Genomic DNA, 21,680 nt, shown 5'->3' on the forward strand with positions numbered 1-21,680 from the left:
ATTCCTGAACCTCCATCACTGTGATCCCCAAGTTCTTGAGTGTCCATCACTGGCACTCCTGTAGCATCCATCACTAGGATCCCAAATATTCCCCAAGAGAGCCAGCACCACAGAATCCCCTGCTGGTCCAAATTCCCAAAGGATGGAGCCAGGAAAGAATCCCCTGTCCACCCTGCGTGACCCTGCTCCCCCCTCATCCACTGCCTCCCCCAAATCCCTGCACAATTCCCAGAGCACCAGCTGCTCTTTTCCCACTCAGAATCCATCAAAGGGACAAAACAGGGGCTGTGACACCAATCCCTGTGCCCTGCTGCCTTCCACCCCCCCCTCTCTCCATATGTTCCATCCCCACCCTGCACTTCCCATCGAGCTGAGGCTGGACAAAACTCATGACTGAAGTGATTCCAATCCCGATCCCTCCTGGAGCTTCATTCCCAGCTCAGCTCAGGGACAGCCAGGAACTAAACCCACGGCAGCTGCTTTCCTTTAGCCCCTTTTTTCCCCCCAAAAAAACCCCACTTTTCCACCCATGCAGCCCCATCCCAGGGTGCCCCCTATGCTGGGATATCCCCCCACCTCCAAATGCGATTCCCATCTGGAATTCCTCTAGATGTCACCCTCAGCCATCTTTTCCACACAAACACCCCCCCTCCTCCTCCTCCCCCGGCTCGCATTTTCCTTTCTCCAAGATCTTTTTTTTTTTTTTTAAATTCCTTTCTGATCTCTTTCCGGCCATGTGTGATTGCAGTTTCCTCCGGGCGTCCATTTCATCAGCCCGAAATTAAGGAGCAGCAGAGGGAAAAAAAAAAAGGGGCGGCGGGCGGGCGGGCTGTGGAAACCCCCTCCCCTTCCCCCCCATCCCACCTCCCCACCCACCTCCGACCACCCCAACCCCGCATCCCACATCCCTTCCCACCGCCATCCCGCTGCTCCCCAAACCTTCCCCAACACCTCCCGACACCCCATTCCCAAACCCCGGCCCCCTCGGCCCGGAGGCCGGGGAGAGAGGGAGGAAGGAGGAGGAGGATTTTTGCCACCTCACCACCATCACTTTTGGGGTGACTTGCCTTTTTTTTTTTTTTTTGCTTTTTTTTTTTTTTTTTTTTTTTTTTTGTGGGGCTGGATTTTTTTCCTCCTCCCCACATCCAAAAAAACTCATCCGCAAGCAAGGCCGGCGTTGTCTTTTCCCAGCGCCGCTGGATGCCAGCGCCAGGGCCGGATCCAGCCTTGGTGACACGAAGGTCACGGTACCTCCAGCCCGGCCTTTTCCTCCCCGCTTTCGCCAATCCCGGAGGCTGCGCGTCCTGCCCGTGCTCCGCTCGTCCGTAGAGGAAAACCCACGCCCGGGGCGATCCCAGAAAAATCCCCAGGGGAAGCTTTCGGCCCTTTGGTTCCGTCCTCTCCTGCATGAGACAATTCCGGCTGTGCGGCTCCGCCGGGCGATGGCCGAGCAGTGAAGATGTCCATGGCCAGGCACAACAGCGTCAATGGCTTCTTGGAGGACACCAGGATGGAGCCGGGGGACATGGGCAGGATCCTGCGCTGCCTGGAGATGGGCACCGTCCTCACCTTGTTCTACCAGAAGAAGTCGCAGAGGCCGGAGAGAAGGACCTTCCAGGTGAAGCTGGAGACGCGCCAGATCATCTGGAGCCGGACGCCCGAGAAGGTGGAGGGGGACAGTGAGTATCGGGGGGACAAGGAGGATTGGGAGGACAAGGGAGGATTGGGAGGACAGAGAGAATTGGGAGGAACTGGGAAGATTGGGGGGACAGGCGAGTATCAGTGGCAGCGGTGTTGGGGGGCTGGGGATGTGCTGGTGGGATGCTGAGCAGTATTGGGGTGACTGGCTGGGGGTGTTCTGCCACAGTGGGGTGAGTGGTTGTGGGGTGCTTGGATGTGTTGAGATGTCATACTGTGATGGGGGGACTGATTGTGGGGTGCCTGGATGTGTTGGGGTGCCTGGGTTTTGTGGCATGTCCTACAGTGGTGGGGTAATTGGTTGTGGGGTGCCTGGGTCTGTTGGGGTGTCCTACAGCCCTGGAGGAGATGGTTCTGGCGTGCTGGGTTTCCCAGCCGTGATGGGGTCACTGTTTGTGGGGTGCCTGACTGTGTTGGGGTGTCCTACAGTGGTGGGGTAACTGGTTATGGGATTCCTGGCTGTGGTGGGATGTCCTTCCATGGTGGGGTAACAGGTTGTGGGGTACCTGACTGTGTTGGGGTGTCCTTCCATTGTGGGGTAACAGGCTGTGGGGTTCCTGGCTGTGGTAGGATGTCCTTCCGTGGTGGGGCAACTGGTTGTGGGATTCCTGGCTGTGTTGGGATGTCCTTCCGTGGTGGGGTAACTGGTTATAGGGTGCTTGGTCTTGGTGGAATGTCCTACAGTGATGGTGTGACAGTTTTTGGGGTGCCTGGATGTGATGGTGTGTTCTGCCATGGTGGGGTGACTGATTGTGGAATTCCTGGCCACAGGGGGATGTCCTACCATGGTGGGATGTTCCCCCCTATGGAATGTCCTACCACAGTGGGATATCCACCCCTATGGAATGTCCTACCTTCTCAGGGTGTCTGGCCATGGGGTGATTCCCATAAAAGCAGGAGCTGCTGGGCTGAGCACCCCTCACCTCCTCCATCCCACCTTGGAAGTTCTTCTGTGGGATCAAGCTGCTTCTGTTTCATCCCCGGGGATTTATATCTTCCCTGGCAAGGAGAGAAAAGAATGGCCATCCCTGTTCCTGCTCATGGTGCTTTGTTAACCCCAAAACCCTACTGGAGAATCCATAAAAATCACCCTTCCATGTGATGGTTAGGAGGTTGTTGGGATGTTCTCCCAACAGTGGGAATTGTTGGGGATCCATGTCTTGGTGCTCATTACCTCAAAGCTTTAATTGAGCAAAAAAATCCAGTTGAAGGAAGATTAGGGTGCCATGGAGCTACACCATCACCTCATCCCTGTGCAGGGAAGGAAATCAGTTTTGGAATATCACCTCACCTAGGTGATGGCAAAACCCACCCCAGAGGTTTGGGAGGTACCTTTTTCCTGGAGAGGCTCCTCCAAAATCACCAATGACCCCCCCCCAAAAAAATCACCACCTACTCCTGATTCTCTGCAAGATCCAGCAAAATCCTCAGGAAGCTTCAGCTCCTGCTTGGAGGTGCTGATCCCAAGGTGGAATTCCAGATTTGAGCCAGGAAAAGGAGGGTGGCACTCAGAGCTGAGCACAGGCATGAGCAGGATCCATGCTTGTCTGGACTTTCTGGATACAGGAGCAGATCTGTGGGAGCAGAAGGTGATGGGGGGAAGGGCACCCAGTTTTGGAGAGGTATTTTAGGTCCTCATGGAGAGGAATTTGTCATGGAAATAATGCATTTCTAGCTCCTTGTTTTTTCCGGAAGCTCTGTGCACTGCCAGGTCAGGATCTCAGGTTGCTCAGATGCTGTGCCTCAGTTTCCCCTCTGGAGCCTTAGGATCTGTCTTTTCCCAAACAACAGCCCAATCTCCCCCATAGGAATGAGCAGGCATCCTCCAAGGTCATCCAGAAGGATGAAAAAAGGATTCAAATCCTTCTGGAAATGTGCAATCCGGCCATCCCATCCCACCATTCACTTTTCCTAGTCTGGAGTGGGAGAAATCCCCATCCTGGTGCTGAGCTGGAGCATCCTCACCCCCTGCTCCATCCCTGTCTTCCCACTCTATGTGATTTTATGGAAGAATCGGGATCTCCCAGACCTCACGCCTGCCCAGACCATTTTAAATCCCCCCTTCAAGCCAGAGGGATTAGTGGGAAGTGCTGATGTCTCTGTTAGGGGCTGTCAGGGCCAGGACACGGATCCTGCCTCTCCCCTGGACCCCCAGGATAATTACACGCTTTGTTAAGCAGCCTCTGGACGCGTGTCCGTGTGTCCACGCCTGGGATTGTGTCCATGCCTGGGAATGCCTGGAGCATGGCCTCCAAAATTAATCTCCTCCTGGAGGGCTTCCAGCTCGTCGCCCTCAGCAGACCCCACTTCCCAGTGCGAGGAATCTGGTGGAAAACAGCCCCAAAAAAAGGATTTTTACAAGAAATGAAAGGAAAGGGGGGTGAAGGCAGCGTGAAAAATCCAAGAGGGTTTTGGAGAGGTGGTTTGATGACACCTCCAGCCTCGTTAATGGCAAACAATTGGAATTAGGACTTTTTTGGGAGGAGAAAATCCAGTTGGGATTTATCACTGTTAGACAAGGAGGAAATATTTTATTCCAGGTTTTAAACCACACCACAGGATCCCCGGCAGGACACGGTTTTCCAATTTCCCCCTGTCCAGGAGGGTCTGAGCTGCCACATCCTGCACGAAGGGATGACCCCAGTGCCCAGGCCAGCAGGAATTCCCAGCACAACCTTTCCCTCCAACCCCTTTGCTCCCCTCTTAATGCCCGAAAAAATCTCCCAGCCTCTCAGCATCCCTAAAATCGCACCGGGCAGGACCTGCTTCTCCATCATCTCCCCACCATTCCAAATCTTTTTTTTTTTTTTGCACCATGCCGCTCGCTTTGCATTAGAAAAGAAAAGGGATTTTCGCAGCTGGAACCGACTTCCAGAGTGTTTTAATCGCCCAGGACAATGGAGACAATGCGGGGAGGAGTTTGGAGACAGAGTTCTGACAGGATCGAGGCAAATCCGCTGCAGATGTGGTTTCCAGGAAGCTGCTGCTCGGGTGCATTGTGCAGCCCCTCGCCGCTCCCTTTTCCCCTGGTTTTCAATGGGAATGGGCTGTTTGCCCTGGGGGAGAAGGATTTTGAGGTGTTAGTGGGTGAAAAACTGCTGCTGGCAGCCCAGAAATTCCCCATGTTCATCCCACAGCATAGGCAGCAGGAAAATGGGAATTCTGCCCTCTGCCCCTGAGACCTGCAGAGCTGCCTCCAGCTCTGGGGTCCAAGAGCAGGATGGAGATGCTGGAGTGAGTCCAGAGGGAGCCATGGAGATACTGCAAGGGATGGAGCCCCTCTGCTCTGGAAAGCTGGGAATGTCCAGCCTGGAGAAAAGACGGATCCAGGGAGACCTCACAGCCCATTCCAGTGCCTAAAGGGGCTCCAATAAAGCTGAAGAGGGATTTGGGACAAGGGATGGAGTGACAGGACACAAGGAATGGCTTCCCACTGCCAGAGGACAGGGATAGATGGGATATTGGGAAGGAATTCTTCCCTGTGAGGGTGGTGAGACCCTGGCACAGATTGCTCAGGGAAGCTGTGGCTGCTTCTGGATCCCTGGAAGTGTCCAAGGCCAGGGCTTGGAGCAGCCTGGTCTAGTGGAAGGTATCCCTACTCATGGCAGGGGTTGAAATGAGATGATCTTTAAGGTTCCTTCCAACACAAACCATTCCTGGAATTAGGAACAGCTCCCAGAGTTCAGGTGCAAGGCCAGATCCTGGAGGAGTTAAATCCAAAGAGTAGCAGCATTGCCACTTGTTAGCAAAGCCATGGTAGCCACTGGCTTCTCACCACTCCCTGGTACCCCTTGGATGGGCAGGTTTGGGCTCGAGTGGCTGCTTTTTAACCTATAAACCCATTTTTATCCCCAAAATCTGCCTGTTCTTATGGAAGAGACTTTGCTTCAAGCCACGGGAGCCATGCAGTGACAACTGAGTTTCTTTCCTTGAGATCCTGTCCCAAAACACAGCTCGTGCTGGGGTGCAGAGCTCTTCTGTGTCACTTGTGCTAAAATCCCACCCTGATCCGTGAAATTTGGCTTGCGCTCATCCAGCAAAAGAAGGCTGGATAAAGCCTCCACTGTTTTCCGGAGCTTTTCCGCCAAGAAAAACTATTCTTCCCCTCTTTTCTTGCTTAATCAGCCCAATTCCTCCCCCCATCCCTTATTCATCCCTGCATTCAGCTTTTCTCTCCCCTTTGGATCCCCCCGCTTCGGATTCGGCCGAGGGTTTCCACCAAGGCACGTCTGCAGCCTTCCCCACCACCACATCGGAAACGCAGCCAGGCTGGAAATTCTCCGGGAAATGACCCATTTCCTCGGCAGGACAATACCCCTGGCGAGGTGGTCCGGCCGCCCTGGGTCACACAAAGCCCTTTCCGGTGTCAGTGGCTCGTTCCCAGAGGACAAATCTGCCCGGGGGGTGACGGTTGTGGGATCAAGAACAATTTTGTGTGTTGTTCCTAATATTATGTTATTATTCTTGCTCCCAGTGGGATGTGTCCACTGGGAAAATTGGAAATATCCCTTGGTGGAGTAGCAGTGAGGAAGAGCGTGGTCCGGAAACCCGGCCCTGCCGCCGCTGTTGGAGCTTTATTTAGCGGGATAATGAGGGAGCAGAGCAGCAGGAAAGCAACGCCCTGCGGTCCCAGCTGCCGGGGCTCCAAATTGCCACTTTTGGGAAGAGTTCTCCAAGGAAAACACGAGCTCAGCCTATCCCAGCGCAGGATCTGGCTTGGGGAGGACAAGGTGGCTGGAGATTTGCTGGTTGGGATGGGGTGGGATGAGCCTGGAGGACATGTGGCAGCCACAAAGCTGGGAAAAGAGTGGGCAGTGCTCTCGGGATGCCACGTCCTGGGGACACAAGTTCCTGGAGGACACACAGGGATGAGGCCACCAGGCACATGGAGGCAGGGCTGCAGGGACACCCTGTCCTTGGGACACAGATCCCTGGATGAGACTTTTCCGTGGCATCCGTGGTGTTGTCACTCAGCTGCAGGAACATTGCAGGGACCTCATCCTGGAGACATCCTGGGACACAGATCCCTGGAGGACGCGTGGCTATGTCATCCTGGTCCTCTCACACAGCTACAGGGACCCCATCTTGGGGACATCCTGGGACACAGATCCCTGGAGGATGCAAGGCCATGACACCCTGATGCCATCCCACTCCAACGGGCAGTGCCATGGAGACACCCCATCCCGGGGACACGATTCCCTGGAGGACACGTGGCCATGGCGTCCATGGTGGGACACTCAGCTGCAGCAGCACTGCAGGGACACCCCATACTGGGGACATCCTGGGACACCCCATCCTGGGGACATCCTGGGACACGGATCCCTGGAGGACATAAGGCCATGACACCCTGATGCCATCCCACTCCAATGGGAAGTGCCACAGGGATCATGGTTCCCTGAATGGACATGCCATAACCACATCACTGGAGGACACTGGGGACATGTCACCCTCAAAGCCACATGGCCACAGCACCCACAATTCCATAATTCCATCACACACTCCTGAGGGTATCCCATCCTGACAATGAGGTTCTCCAGAAGACTCATGTCTCCCTGGAATTCCCACTTCCCTGAACCGCTCACATGAGGCTGTGGTGGCAGGGGACAGTTTTGTGTTCCTCTCTCCCTGCAGTCGACATTCGGGAGATCAAGGAGATCCGCCTGGGGAAGAATTCCCGGGACTTCGAGCGCTACCCCGAGGATGCTCGCAAGCTGGACTACACCATGTGCTTCATCATCCTCTATGGGATGGACTTCAGGCTGCGGACCCTCAGTGTGGCCGGTGAGTTGGATCCTTCCCCATTTCCTGTGTCCATCCTTGGGGTCCCACCCCTTTCCCAACATCCCATCATCCCCATCCCAACCTCATCGCCTTCCTCTTCCTCCAACAGCTTTCTGCGAGGAGGACATCAACCTATGGATAACGGGGCTCAACTGGCTGGTGGCTGACACCCAGAGAGCCCAAACCCCACTGCAGATCGAGAGGTGAGGAAGGACCAGAAGATCCCATTTCCTGGTCCCTGTTTTCGGAAGAAAACGTGCCCTGGGCTTGGGCCTCTTTGGGATTGAGCACTGTCTGTCCATTCTTTCCTTCCCAGGTGGCTACGGAAGCAGTTTGATGGGATGGACCGGGCCAGGGAAGGCAGGTGAGCCACCAGCACAGTGGGTTCAGCTGGACAGAACCATGTTCCCCCTGTTGCATCCCAAATCTGGAGGTTGAGCCAGGCTGGGGGTGAGGTTTGTGGGACAAGGGAGCACCAGGGTTTTTGGGATGCTTGAAGGCACCAAAAATCAGAGATTGGGTACACATCACATCCTTGTGACTGTGAGGACCATTGGGATCCATCCCCAGTGCCGCATTTTCACCAGTGCCAGAGGGGCCAGGCCATTAATGCAGCCCATAATTATCTTCCCAAACCAAGGGAATTTGGACTTAAATTTTTATGGGAATGGGAATGGGCATCACCTCCAAGTAGGATGATTTCTTAAGAGTGCCCAGTTGGTTCTTGGATGCACTTCCTCATCCCTCTGCTCACACTCATGCCGGCCATCCCGTAATTAATCTCAGTAACATGGAATCGTGGAATGGTTTGAGTTGGAAAGGACATTAAAAATCATCTCGTTCCACCTTCCACTAGACCAGGTTGCTCCAAGCCCCATCCAACCTGGCCTTGGACACCTTCCAGAATGAGACATCCACAGTTTCCCTGGGTCCTGTGCCACTGCAGGGATCCACAGGCCAGGAGGGTAGGATCCCTATGCCAGGCACCAAGATTTGGGGTGGGACATTTGGTGTTGGGAGCTGAGACTCATCCAGGGATATGGAAGTACCCTGACTCTGATTTTCCCTCTGGCAGCATCACAGTGAAGGACCTGAAGGCCATGCTGCCCCAGGTCAACTATCGTGTTCCCAACATGAGATTCCTGCGGGATAAACTCGTGGTAAGGACCCTCTGGACATCCCAGCTATGAGGGAAATGCTCTTCAACCTGCCCCACATGGGCTGGGGCCACCTTGGTGGTCCCTGGTTCCAATGGAGTGGCCCCACTCTCATCCAGCCCTGTCTCCCACAGGAAGTGGAAGCCAGGAATGAGATGACTTTCTCCCACTTCATCCAGTTCTACAAAAACCTGATGTTTGATGCCCAGAAGTCGGTAAGATCCATGTTTTGGCCTCCCAGATATCCCCAATCCTCGTGGGATGTGTCCCCCTCCAGCTAAGCCTGGACACCTTGTCTGCCTTCCAGGTCATTGAGCAGCTGGAGCTCTCCTTCCCCTTGCGGTGAGTTCCCAGCTCCCATCCCAGTCAATAATCCAAGAGTTGGATCTGTAAAGTGGGAAATACAGCCACGCTGTGGGGCAGAGCAGAGAATGGGAATGGGGATGGGAATGGGAGAAGGGATAGGAGAGGGGATGGGAGCAGGGGTGGGAGAAGGGATGGAAATATGGGTGCAGAAGGGATGGGAGCAGTGATGGGAGCTGGGATGGGAGAAGGGATGGGAATATGGGTGCAGAAGGGATGGGAATATGCATGCAGAAGGGATGGGAGCAATGATGGGAGCTGGGATGGAAGCAAGGATAGAAGCAGAAATGGGAGAAGAGGTGGGAAGGGATGGGAGATGGGGCAGCTGCCAGGAATGTAGGGACATTTCACCCTGCCCTTCTCCCAGTATCCTTGGACAATGCTGCACATTCCAGCATTGTCTGGAATGGGGGACTGGTGGGAATGGGGGTCATGGGGAGGCTGAGATGCAGATGGGCACTGATGGCCTCAACTCTGCCATGGGATCTACCCCAATTCCTTCTCCTGCTCCTCACTGGTGTCTGCTCCTTGTCCCAGGAATGTGGACCGCCCTGAGCTGTGCCAAGTGTCCCTCTACGACTTCCAGAAGTTCCTCCTGCATGACCAGAAGGTGGGGCTTCCCTGAGAACTCTGCAGCCTGAGGAGCCCACATGGGATGCTCCAGCCCAGTTCCCCCCCTAACAACAGCCATGTTTGTATCCCAGGAATCCTGGGCCAGTGACGTGGGCGTGGTGCGGGACTACATGTGCTCCTACCTCAAGGAGAGCTCCAACGACGTGTCGGAGCCCTCCTTCCAGCTGGATGAGGTGGGTGGCCCCACACAGTGTCCCCACAGGGATCTCCCCAGCACCATCAGGCTCTGACCTCTCTGTTTCTCCCCCCACCAGTTCCTCACATACCTCTTCTCCAAGGAAAACATGGTGATGGATGCTAAGTATGAGCGTGTGGTGCCTGAGGAGATGAACCACCCCTTGTCCCAGTACTGGATCTCCTCATCCCACAACACGTAAGGAATTTTCCCTACATGCGCGTTCTTCAGGGACATCCATGAGCATCCCATCATCCTTTTATCTCCTCTGCAGGTACCTGACAGGAGACCAGTTCTCCAGTGAGTCCTCCCTGGAGGCGTATGCCCGGTGCCTGCGGATGGGCTGCCGCTGTATTGAGTGTGAGTCCCTCCAGCCCTTCACAGAGATGCTGGAACCCCTCATGTCCCATCAAACAGACCATTCCCTGCCCCCATCCCATGCCACCAGGGCAGAGGATCTTTCCCTGTCATTTGGGTGCTCAAAAAAGTGGTTCCCAGCACGTAGTTGGTGGCAAACATGAATTAAGTGAGGGGTTTTCCTTCTCAGTGGATTGCTGGGATGGCCCGGATGATCTCCCCATCATCTACCACGGCCACACGCTCACCTCCAAGATCAAATTCCTAGATGTGCTGCACACCATCAAGGAGCACGCCTTCGTCACCTCTGAGTAAGCCCCAGCTCCCCCAATGATCTCTGAATTCTGGGAAAATCTCCCTCACCTTCATCTGAGGCCACCATTCCCACCTGCTTGCTCCAGGTTCCCCATCATCCTCTCCATTGAAGACCACTGCAGCATTGTCCAGCAGAGGAACATGGCCTGCCACTTCAAGAAGGTTTTTGGGGACATGCTCCTCACCAAGCCAGTGGACATCAACGCCGATGAGTTGCCCTCGCCCACCCAGCTCAAGAAGAAAATCCTAATCAAGGTGTGGAGCAGGCAAAACCTCTCTTTGCAGGAGGGGCACAGATTGTGTCGGGTTCTACACCAAGAGATGGTCAAGAGGAACAAGGGATGGTGGGAAGGCACCTGTGGGAGGTTGTTCCTGAGGCTTGGGAGGTCAGTCTCATGGCCACCACTGAGCTCCCCTCCCTGGGTGTCTCTCAGCACAAGAAACTGGTCGAAGGGAACCTGTATGAGGAGGTCTCCACCGCCAGTTACTCAGAGAACGACATCAGCAACTCCATCAAGAATGGAATTCTCTACCTTGAAGACCCCATTGACCATGTAAGTGAGGCCCTGAGGGGCTAAGTGGGACCTGTCAGACAGTGGGGTTTGGGATGGGCTCTCCTAGACCACTGTGATGCTGTGAGGGGGAAGAAAGGGATTAAAAACCCCATCCCAAAGCTCCATCTGTCCATGTCATCCTCTTCCTCACCCCACCAATGCTCTTCCTTCCTCCCAGACCTGGAGCCCTCATTATTTTGTCCTGACAAGCAACAAGATTTACTACTCAGAGGAGACATCCCGTTACCAGTTCAACGAGGATGAAGAGGAGGTGGAGCAGAAGGAGGTGCGTGAGGGGAGGACGCGCCCACAGGGCAAGGCGACAGCTCCGTGGGGAGGGTGATGGGGTGACAACACCCACTTTGGGATGAACTTGCAGGAGTTCAACAACAACGAGCTGCACTTCACGGAGAAGTGGTTCCACGGCAAGCTCGGGGGTGGCCGTGACGGGCGACAGATTGCGGAGAAGCTGCTGCACGAGTACTGCACCGAGACGGGCGGCAAGGACGGCACCTTCCTGGTGCGCGAGAGCGAGACCTTCGTAGGCGACTACACCCTCTCCTTCTGGTAGGAGCTCCAGCAGGGAGGCAGGATCCTACCCTTCCCTGGGTGACCTTCCAGTCAGTGTCTGGTTTGGTGTCTGGAATGGCTTTTTTAGGGGAAATGTCACCTTTTTGTGCAGACCCCAAAGTGTGGGATGGTGGAGATGTGGACCCAGATTGACTTGGCTTTCTCCCACCCCCATGGCAGGAGGTCCAGCCGGGTGCAGCACTGCCGGATCCACTCGAGGCAGGAGGCTGGGGCCACCAAGTTCTACCTGACGGACAACCTGGTCTTCGACAGCCTCTACAGCCTCATCTGCCACTACCGGGAGGTGCCGCTGCGCTGCAACGAGTTCGAGATGCGCCTCACCGACCCTGTCCCCCAACCCAACGCCCACGAGAGCAAAGAGTGAGGATCCTTCCAATCCCCATCCCCTCGATACCATGGGTCCACCAGCCTCCTCCTGCCCCAGCAGGGTGTGGTGAGGCCAATGGCAGTCCCCAGTGTCCATGTTCTCCCTGGGCAGGTGGTACCACGCCAGCTTGACGCGTCTCCAGGCTGAGCACATGCTGATGCGGGTCCCGCGGGATGGAGCATTCCTGGTGCGGAAGCGCAGTGAGCCCAACTCCTACGCCATCTCCTTCCGGTGAGTGGGGACACCACGAGGCCACTTGGGCTTGGCCAAGCTGAGGATTTATGATAACCTATCTGTTGGGACCTCGAGCTAGGTGGCAGGGTTTGCTGTGGGTGACACAGTGGGACATGTGTCATGAAGGGGAGACCCTCTCTATGACATCCTCAGGGTGTTCACCTTGGTGGCATGCCCAAGCATCACCTCCCACCCATCCCCATCATGGAGCCAGGATTTGGCCACCCCTCACCCATCCCATTCCCATCTCTCCTGACCCCAGGGCGGAGGGGAAGATCAAGCACTGCCGCATCCAGCAGGAAGGGCGGCTCTTCATGCTGGGCAGCTCGGCCGAGTTCGAGAGCCTCGTGGACCTCATCAGCTACTACGAGAAGCACCCGCTGTACCGCAAGATGAAGCTGCGCTACCCCATCAACGAGGAGACCCTGGAGAAGATGGGGACCACTGTGAGTTCTCCCAGCAATTATGGATGGTGGGGGTTCTGTGCCATAGGAAACCAAGCCCCATCCTCGGCTCCACCATCTTCCAGAACTTTGGTTGGAGCCCAACCAGAACTGGCCAAGCTCATTCCACTGTCATAACCCAGCATTAAAACGCCACCATAATTCCCTTTTCCAGCAAGTTGCAAGGGGATATTAGATGCCACTCAGCCTCCTCTCATCCCCTCATAGCCCCTGCCCACAGCCAGGTGACCCCCTCAGGTATTTCTCCTCGCAGGAACTGGACTATGGAGCCCTGTATGAGGTGCGGACCCCTCATTTCTACGTAGAGGCCAACAAGATGCCAATGGCCAGGGTAAGGGACCAAGCTGGTGTCCTGGGGAGGTGGTCGATGGTGGGATATGGCAATTCAAGTGGTGGGGTTTCTGGGTGGTTCTTCCTCAGATCCACACCTCCCAGCATGGCTGACCAGAGAAATGGTTGAGTTGTGCTCCGTTTCTTTGACCCTCAGGTGATGCTGGAGTGGACCCAGCCAAATCACCATCACTTGTGGACAGTCTGAGCTCCAGTGACAGCATTGTCACATTGTGGTGGGGGACAGGGCTGGAATGACTCCAGCCTGGAGCAGGGACCTGGCAGAAGTTTGCCCCAACAGCAAGGAAATCCATTTGCACTGGGAAACCCTTAAAAAGCAGGTCTAGGGTCAGCTCCCAAGTGGTACAGTCTCCATCCTCAGAGGTTTTTGGGACTTGGTTGTTCTTGGAGTTGACTCAGTCTCCCCCTCTTGGGGGTTTTTGTGACTGGACATATTTTGGAGTTAACCCTGGAAGAGGCTAGACTGGAGCCCTAAGGCTCCTTTCCTGTGATCCTACAATCCCATGGTCCAGCACTGCTGCTGCCTTAATGGTCCCTTTGCAGCAAGGTAAAATCACACAGAGGAAAACTTTACCCAGAGGGGGTTTTTCCAGAGATTGTGGTAATATCAGAGGATTAACCCTCCAGTGCACCAGGAGAAACCATTGGGGATCCCAAAAAAGGACCCTGATCTGCTCTGAATGTGGTGATCTTGCAGGACCACAGGCATCTCCAGCCCTCCTGTCCCCTCTAACCCATCCCAGTGGAAGCTGGAGAGGGACTTTTTGTCAGGAACTGCAGATAGGTCAAGGAGTAATGGATACAAAATGGAGGAAATTCAGTTTAGATGTTAGGAAGAAATGTTTCACTGTGAGGGTTGTGAGACACTGGAATAGAGAAATTGTGGATGCCCCATCCCTGGAAGTGCCCCTGGGCAGAGCTTGGAGCATCTAGTGGAAAGTCTGCCCATGGTGGAATGGGTTGGAATGTGATGACCTTTAAGGTCCATTCCAACCCCATAACATTCTGTGATGCCATGATTTGGGGTCAGGATCCCCCACACTCCGCTATGGAGGCTCAAGGGGCTGGGCTGGGTGTGTCACCAGGCGCTGGGTGGTGACACACGTGTCCCTCCTCCCGGTGTCCCCAGTGTACGGTGAAGGCTCTGTATGACTACAAAGCACAACGGGAGGACGAGCTGTCATTCTGCAAGCAGGCCATCATCCACAACGTGGACAAGCAGGACGGTGGCTGGTGAGAGCTGTCACTTGGGTGTCACCGTGGGCGGGAGACAGAGGGGACACCCCGGGTATTCCCACAGTGGGTTTTAACTCAGCCTCCTTCTTTGTCCCCCCACCCTTTCTCCGACCACCCCCTGGCACTGTATGCAGCAGGGACACCCCTGTCCCCCCCTCCCCAAAATCTGTCCGCTCTCCTTGATCCTCTCACCCCTTGCAGGTGGCGAGGGGACTACGGGGGCAAGAAGCAGCTCTGGTTCCCGGCCAACTACGTGGAGGAGATCGTCGGCACCCAGGCGCAGGAGCAGGATGAGGCTGTGAGTGACACCTCTCTGGGATCCTGGGAGTGAGGACACGGGAGGGTCCCAAGAGCCTTGACCAAATCCAGACCCTTATCATGAGTCTGGGAGATGCTGACAATACTGATCCAGCTTGGATCCTTATCCACAGGCTGGGGGATGCTCATGGTTCTGCTCCAGCCTAGACCCTTATCCAGAGTCTGGGGAATGTTCCTGGCCCTACTTCAACTTGGACCTATTTCTGGGACTTGGGAAATGCTCCTGGTCCTTTTACAGCCCATATCTTTATTCAGAGGCTGTGGGATGCTCACAGCCCCACTCCAGCTTGGACCATTTTCTGGAAGCTGCAGGATACTCCAAATCTTGTACAAGCCCAGATCTTTATCCAGTGGCTGAGGAATGCTCCTGGTCCTCTCCAGCCCAGACCCTTACCCTGAGGCTGGAGGATGCTCATGCTCCTGCTCCAGCCCAGATTCTTATCTGGAGGCTGAGGGATGTTCTTGGCCCCACTCCCACGTAGACAGTTTATTATAAGCTGGAGGATGCTCCCAGTCCTGTTCCAGCCCTGATCTCTCTCTGGAGGCTGGGTGATAATCTTGGCCACACTCCAGCTTGGATCCTTTCCTGGAAACTGGAGGATGCTCCCAGCCTTTCGCCAGCCCAGACCCTTATCCAGAATCTGGGGGATGCTCCTGGTCCCATAGAGTTGGGGAATGCTCTTGGTCCTGTACCAGCCCAGACCTTTATCCTGAATCTGGGGGTTGCTCCAGGTCCCATAGAGTTGGGGGATGCTCTTGGTCCTGTTCCAACCCAGACCTTTATCCAGAATCTGGGGGATGCTCCTGGTCCTACTCCAACCAAGCTCTTGGGGTGATGCTCCTGGATGTTTTTTCCCTTCTTTTCCTCAGATTTGTCCAGCTCAGAGGGCTGGGTGGTGGCTGCCTGTAACCCACAGGCCTCCCCCATTTTACCTCTTCCTTCCTCTCTTGTAGTCATCAGAAAACAGCCCCCTGGGGAACTTTCTGAAGGGCTTCATCGATGTCCCATCCTGCCACGTCGGTGAGTGTCCCTACTTATGGATTTGGGGGGAATTTGGAGGAATTGGGATGTCCAGATGATTCAGGGGACATTTTCCCTTGATTCCAAGGACGTGTTTCAGCATGGAAAGCTGAAGCCACACATTGAAAAAAATGGTGGGGTGCCAGGAGGGGCTGGTGGGGGCCCGGGAGCGGGACCGCTGAGGTTTCATTTGCTCCACAGAGCCATCCGTTGGGAATGTCTTCGAGTAAAGCCCCCCTCTGATGTCCTTATAGTTATCTCCAAAGACGGGAGGAGCTCCAAACCATTTGTCTTCACCATCCATTCCCAGCAGATGTCCCACGCAGCCCAGTCGCTGGACGTGGCCGCAGACACGCAGGAGGAACTCAGCGAGTGGGTGGCCAAGATCCGGGAGGCCACGCAGAATGCCGACGCCAGGGTGAGGGGATGCAGAGGACGGGGCTGGATGGTCCCTTTCTCTTGGGAGATTGTTCCTAATATCTCCAAAGGAAGAGTCTGGGGGAAGACTTGCAGCTCCTGTTTTTCCTGGTGCAGATGCAAGAGGGGAAGATCATGGAGCGGAGGAAGAAGATTGCCCTGGAGCTCTCCGAGCTGGTTGTGTATTGCCGGCCGGTGCCATTCGATGAGGACAGTAAGTCCTGGAGAGGTGGGATAAAGGCATGAAGCGTGGAAAGAGGCAGGTGGGAAGAGCTATCCAGGCCTCATTCCTTCCCTGATGGCCACTTGGTGCTTGCAGAGATTGGCACAGACAAGGCGTGTTACCGGGACATGTCCTCCTTCCCCGAGACCAAGGCGGAGAAATACGCCAACCGCAGCAAGGGCAAGAAGTTCCTGCAGTACAACCGCCGCCAGCTGAGCCGCATCTACCCCAAGGGACAGCGCCTGGACTCCTCCAACTATGACCCACTGCCCATGTGGATCTGTGGGAGCCAGCTTGTGGCCCTCAACTTCCAGACTCCCGGTAAATCCTGCTCCTGGGGTTGTTGTTGGGCTCATCCCCGAAGGTTGTCTCAAAATTCCCATTCCCAATGATTCTGCCCTGGGTCATCATGTTGGAGGTGGTTTGGGTGATCTCTCCAACCTTTGTCTCCATCCTCATGGGGGCATGAGTGGTTTGGATGCTCTTCAGCCTTTTCCTCATCCTGATGGGAACATAGGAGGTGGTTTGGATGATCTCTCCAAGCTTTGTCCTCATCCTGATGGAGACACAGGAGGTGGTTTGGATGCTCTCCATCCTGTGTCTCATCCTGATGGGGATGCAGGGGGTGGTTTAAAAAATGTCTCCAACCTTTGTCCTTATCGTGGTGGGGACAAGGGGGGTTTGGATGCTCTCAAGTCTTTTTCCTCATCCTGATGGGGATATCTCCATGCAATCCTTGGGTGATTCATGCAAAACTCATCTTCATCCCTCCTCCAACCACAGCTGGGGGCTCTTAGTTGGGTTTGCAGGTTAGGACCTTCTAACCAAGGACCTTGGGGAGGTCCCTGAGCCCCACATTCATATCTGCTCTGTCCCCATGGCCACAGACAAACCGATGCAGCTGAACCAGGCGCTCTTCATGCTCGGTGGCCGCAGCGGCTACGTCCTGCAGCCGGACATCATGAGGGACGAGACCTTTGACCCCTTCGACAAGAATAGCCTGAAGATTGTGGAGCCCATCACAGTCCAGTTGCAGGCAAGTGTGCAAGGACAGCAAGACCACCTTGAGGTGGTCGCCATCAAGATGGGAACTCCTTCCTTATTTTTGGGTCAACCAGGGGTGGTTTTTACTTGTTCCAGCTACGTATTTGCTCCATGGAGCTTGTTACTCTTGGGAGTTCTTCTTCATCCAGGGTGGCCAGACATCATCCTCTTCTTCCTCCCCTTTCTCCCACAGATCCTCGGTGCCCGGCACCTGCCCAAGAACGGGAGGAGCATCGTGTGCCCCTTCGTGGAGGTGGAGGTTTGCGGCTCTGAGTATGACAACAGCAAGAACAAGACAGATGTTGTAGGTGAGAGACCACACAGGTGATGTCCCCACCCTTAGGGACAACACTGACTCTGCCCTCTGTCATCCTCTTGAGAGGACATGGGGGTAATGGGGCCGGGTTTTGTGCTCTCTCCCACAGCTGACAACGGCTTCAACCCTGTCTGGCTCTTCAAGCAGTTTGTCTTTGATATCAACAACCCCGAGTTTGCCTTCCTCCGCTTCGTGGTGTATGAGGAGGACATGTTCAGTGACCCCAACTTCTTGGCACAAGCCACTTTCCCTGTCAAGGGCCTCAAAACAGGTATGGTCTTTCCATTATCATCATCATCATCATCATTGTCATCATCTCCATCATAGTCATGGAATCACAGAAGGGTTTGGGTTGGAAGAGGTCTTTAAAGGTCATCTCGTCCAACCCCCCTGCAATTGTCATTATTATCTCTATCACTATCATCATGATCTCCATGATTAGGTCATGGAGTCATAAAAGAGTTTGGTTTGGAAGGCACCTTTAAAGATCTAGTACAGTCCTCTTGCAATTGTCATCATCGTGATCTCCATCACTGAGTCATGGAATCATAGAAGGATTTGTGTTGGAAGGGCTTTTAAAGGTCATCCAGTCCAAATCCCCTTCAACCATCATCTTCATCATCTCTGTCATAGATCATGGAATCATAGAAGGGTTTGGGTTGGAAGGGACCATTAAAGATCTTCTAGAGCAACGCTCTTGCAATTGTCATCATCGTGATCTCCATCACTGAGTCATGGAATCATAGAAGGGTTTGTGTTGGAAGGGGCTTTTAAAGATCATCCAGTCCAAATCCCCTTCAATCATCATCTGCATCATCTCCGTCATAGATCATGGAATCATAGAAGGGTTTGGGTTGGAAGGGACCTTTAATGATTTTATAGTGCAGCCCTTCTGCAACTGTCGTCATCGTGATTTCCATCACTGGGTCATGGAATCATAGAAGGGTTTGGGTTGGAAGGGACCTCTAAAAGTCATCGAGTCCAACTCTCCTGCATTGTCATCATTATCATCATGACCTCCGTCATTAAGTCATGGAGTCATAGAAGGGTTTGGGTTGAAAGGGACCTCTAAAGTTCTTCTAGTGCAAACCCCTGCAATCATCATCTTTATCTCCCTGGGGTCCTGGCCATGGCGAGGGGCTTGGACCCTGCTGTGTTGCTGAGCTCGTGTTGTGATGTTGTGTCCAGGCTATCGGTCGGTGCCGTTGAAGAACAGCTACACCGAGGACCTGGAGCTCGCCTCCCTCCTCATCCACATCGAAATCATCAACGCCAAGGCAGGTGGCCCAGGCAGCTTGGGAAACCTGAAACGGGGAGAACCAACTCTTTGGGATGTCCTGCCCACCACACCAGCCTCACACGCTTGTTTTGGAGCAGGAGGAAGATGAGGAGAACCTCTACTCGTCCATCCAGCAGCTGCGGGACCGTGCCAGCGAGCTCTCCAGCCAGGTCTCCAGCTATGAGCGCACCAACGGCTGTGATTCCCGCTACCAGCAGCGCCTGGACGAGCTCCGGGCGGCCCAGGAGCGGCTCATGGAGCTCACTGAAGTCCGCAACCGCAAGTGAGTTGTCCCCTCCTTGTGGCTTTGAGATGCCTTTCTTGGGGAGGGTCCCTAAGGCCACCACCCTGCTCCCCTCCAGGTTGATGGAGAAGAAGAAGAGGGACCGGCAGATGGTCACCAAACGCAGCTGAGCTGGAGGGACTCAGAGCTGAGGAGCTCCCCCAGCCACCTCCTCTCCTTCCACAAAGGGAGGTGGGTGGCCACATCCGGACCTCCCACCACGCCCAGGGCTGGGTGACAGAAGCGTGACAAATTCGGGGATGAAGGGGGGCCTTGGATAGCTGTGCCTGTGACGGGGGTGAGGCAGGAGGTGGGACACTCTGGCTTCAATCCCAGGTGCCTCCAGCTTCATCCCATATTCCCTGGGGCTCATGGCCACGTCCTTGTCCCCACAAGGTGGCCACAGTGGCTCTTCCTCACCCAATGTTCTCAATGTCCCACCATCCCATGGCAGCCCCATGACCGATGGGGAAACTGAGGCACAGGGGCCCAGCTGGCCCAGGATGGGGCAGGACCGGCCACCTCCATCCTGGGCACAGGTGTCAGGACTGGTTGGTGGTGAGGCACCAGGATGGGGACACAGGGGACACTTCTTGGGGGGGTTAGGGGGGTATTTTGCTCCCCTGCTATAAATACCTGTATTTTCTTCTTTTATCCAGCGTGTACATATGGCATGGGGGGAGGGAGTGTCTGTACCAGCCACAGTATTAGGGCACAAGGGGGACCCCAAAATGTCCAGAGGTGTCCCAGCATGGGACCAAGGGAGCAGGGGACCAAGTGTGGGGCTGTCCCACAAGGCAGAGTGGCCTGTGACAGGGTGCCCTGAGTAGGCACCTGGTAAATACAGGCAGCAAGGTGGCCCCAGAGGGGACAGGGATGTCCCCAAGGTGACCCAGAGTTGTCACCAAACTCTGGGAATGGGGACAGATCCTGCCAGTAAAGCCAATTGAGGTGGTGGCCAGCCTGACAGTGGCTGGGGACATCTTGGGGTGTCCTCTGGGGTCGGGGTGTCCTGGCAGGGGGGACCTGTGTATTCTTTGTATGAAAATAAATCTATTTAGCCAATATTTATACCCTGCTGCTGTGACTTGGTATCCCCTCCCTGCTCTGCTGCCACCTCGAGGTCCCCAGGGTGGGGGAGGTGGCTTGGTAGTCCCAGATCCAGTGTGTCACCCTTGTCCCAGCAGCAGTGCGGACACCTGGGGGTGTGTTGTGGCAGGCAGGGCCACCCAGGAAGGACACAAGGCAGAGAGACACAGGGATAATGAGTACAAGGATGTGGGGACACAGCCATGGGGGCATGAGGCCATGGGGACAGAGGGCTCTGGGGACACACAGCTGTGCAGGATCACAGGGCCATGCCATGGGGACACAAATGGGTCCATAGGGATTTGGGTCTATGGGGACACAAATTCATGATCCATAGGGATTTGGGTCCATGGGAACACACACATGGATCCATAGGGACATGGGTCCATGGGGACACACACAAATCCATAGGGCTTTGGGTCCATGGAAAGATACATGAATCCATTGGGATTTGGGTCCATGGGGACACACACCCCAGATACACAGGGACTTGGGTCCGTGGGGATGCAGATTCAGGGATCCACAGGGCTTTGGGACTGTGGGAACACAAATCCACAGGGATTTGGGCCCATGGAAAGACCTATTAGAATTTGGGTCCATAATGATACATGAGTCCATAGGGATTTGGGTCCACAGGGACAGACACAACAGGATCCATAGGACTTTGGGACCATGGAAACACACACGAATCCCAAGGGATTTGGATCCATGGGGACACATACCCTGGATACACAGGGGCTTGGGTCCATATGGACACAGATTCAGGGATCCATAGGGCTTTGGGTCCATGGAAACACATGTGAATCCACAGGGATTTGGGTCCATGGAAAGAACTATTAGAATTTGGGTCCATTAGGACACACACGAGTCCATAGGGATTTGGGTCCATGGAGACACACATTCCAGGATCCAAAGGGCTTTGGGACCATGGAAACATACATGAAACCACAGGGATTTGGGCCCATGGAAACACATGTGAACTCAGTAGAATTTGGGGCCATTAGGACACAGATCCATAGGGATTTGGACCCATGGAAACACATGTGAAACCATTGGGATTTGGGTCTGTGGGGACACACGCCCCAAATACACAGGGACTTGTGTATTCACAATTCAGGGATCAGATTCAGGGACACAGATTCAAGGATCCATAGGGATTTGGGTCCATGGGGACACACACTCCAGGATCCACAGGGCTTTGGGACCATGGAAACACACGCGAATCCACAGGGATTTGGGTCTATGGAAACACATGTGAGTCCATTGGGATTTGGGTCCATGGGGACACACACTCCAGGATCCATAGGGCTTTAGGACAGTGGAATCCCAAAGGATTTGGGTCCATGCAAACACTCCCAACCCGCCGCCCCTCACACAGTTCCCGCCTTCCCCCCAGGCCGGCCGGGAGGGGGCG

The 21,680-nt window shown here is 54.8% G+C and overlaps 1 protein-coding gene across 1 annotated transcript; it reads left to right on the forward strand.

Moving 5' to 3' along the window:
• The first annotated feature begins 1,408 nt into the window (after positions 1-1,408).
• Positions 1,409-19,754, forward strand: LOC131556379 (1-phosphatidylinositol 4,5-bisphosphate phosphodiesterase gamma-1-like). Its single transcript, XM_058802905.1, has 32 exons — positions 1,409-1,679; positions 7,330-7,479; positions 7,589-7,682; positions 7,796-7,843; positions 8,555-8,639; positions 8,771-8,851; positions 8,944-8,978; positions 9,537-9,609; positions 9,704-9,805; positions 9,887-10,005; positions 10,082-10,167; positions 10,355-10,475; positions 10,566-10,734; positions 10,914-11,033; positions 11,212-11,319; positions 11,413-11,600; positions 11,784-11,984; positions 12,103-12,222; positions 12,488-12,671; positions 12,943-13,020; positions 14,170-14,273; positions 14,478-14,574; positions 15,549-15,615; positions 15,870-16,033; positions 16,150-16,246; positions 16,352-16,576; positions 17,143-17,291; positions 17,493-17,607; positions 17,725-17,886; positions 18,804-18,892; positions 18,993-19,177; positions 19,257-19,754. Exons 1-32 carry the CDS (start codon positions 1,460-1,462, stop codon positions 19,306-19,308), a joined length of 3,888 nt encoding a protein of 1,295 aa, XP_058658888.1. The 5' UTR covers positions 1,409-1,459; the 3' UTR covers positions 19,309-19,754.
• Positions 19,755-21,680: the final 1,926 nt, after the last annotated feature.

Source organism: Ammospiza caudacuta, chromosome 1 (assembly GCF_027887145.1).
Source record: "Ammospiza caudacuta isolate bAmmCau1 chromosome 1, bAmmCau1.pri, whole genome shotgun sequence".
In the NCBI taxonomy this organism is placed as follows: Eukaryota; Metazoa; Chordata; class Aves; order Passeriformes; family Passerellidae; genus Ammospiza; species Ammospiza caudacuta.

Bases quoted from the DNA above. Each gene is read 5' to 3' on its own strand.
- LOC131556379 (XM_058802905.1), top strand. From the start codon at position 1,460: ATGTCCATGGCCAGGCACAACAGCGTCAATGGCTTCTTGGAGGACACC. The intron at 16,034-16,149 runs GTGAGGGGATGC...TTCCTGGTGCAG, and splicing joins CGCAGAATGCCGACGCCAGG to ATGCAAGAGGGGAAGATCAT. The intron at 17,887-18,803 runs GTATGGTCTTTC...TGTTGTGTCCAG, and splicing joins TGTCAAGGGCCTCAAAACAG to GCTATCGGTCGGTGCCGTTG.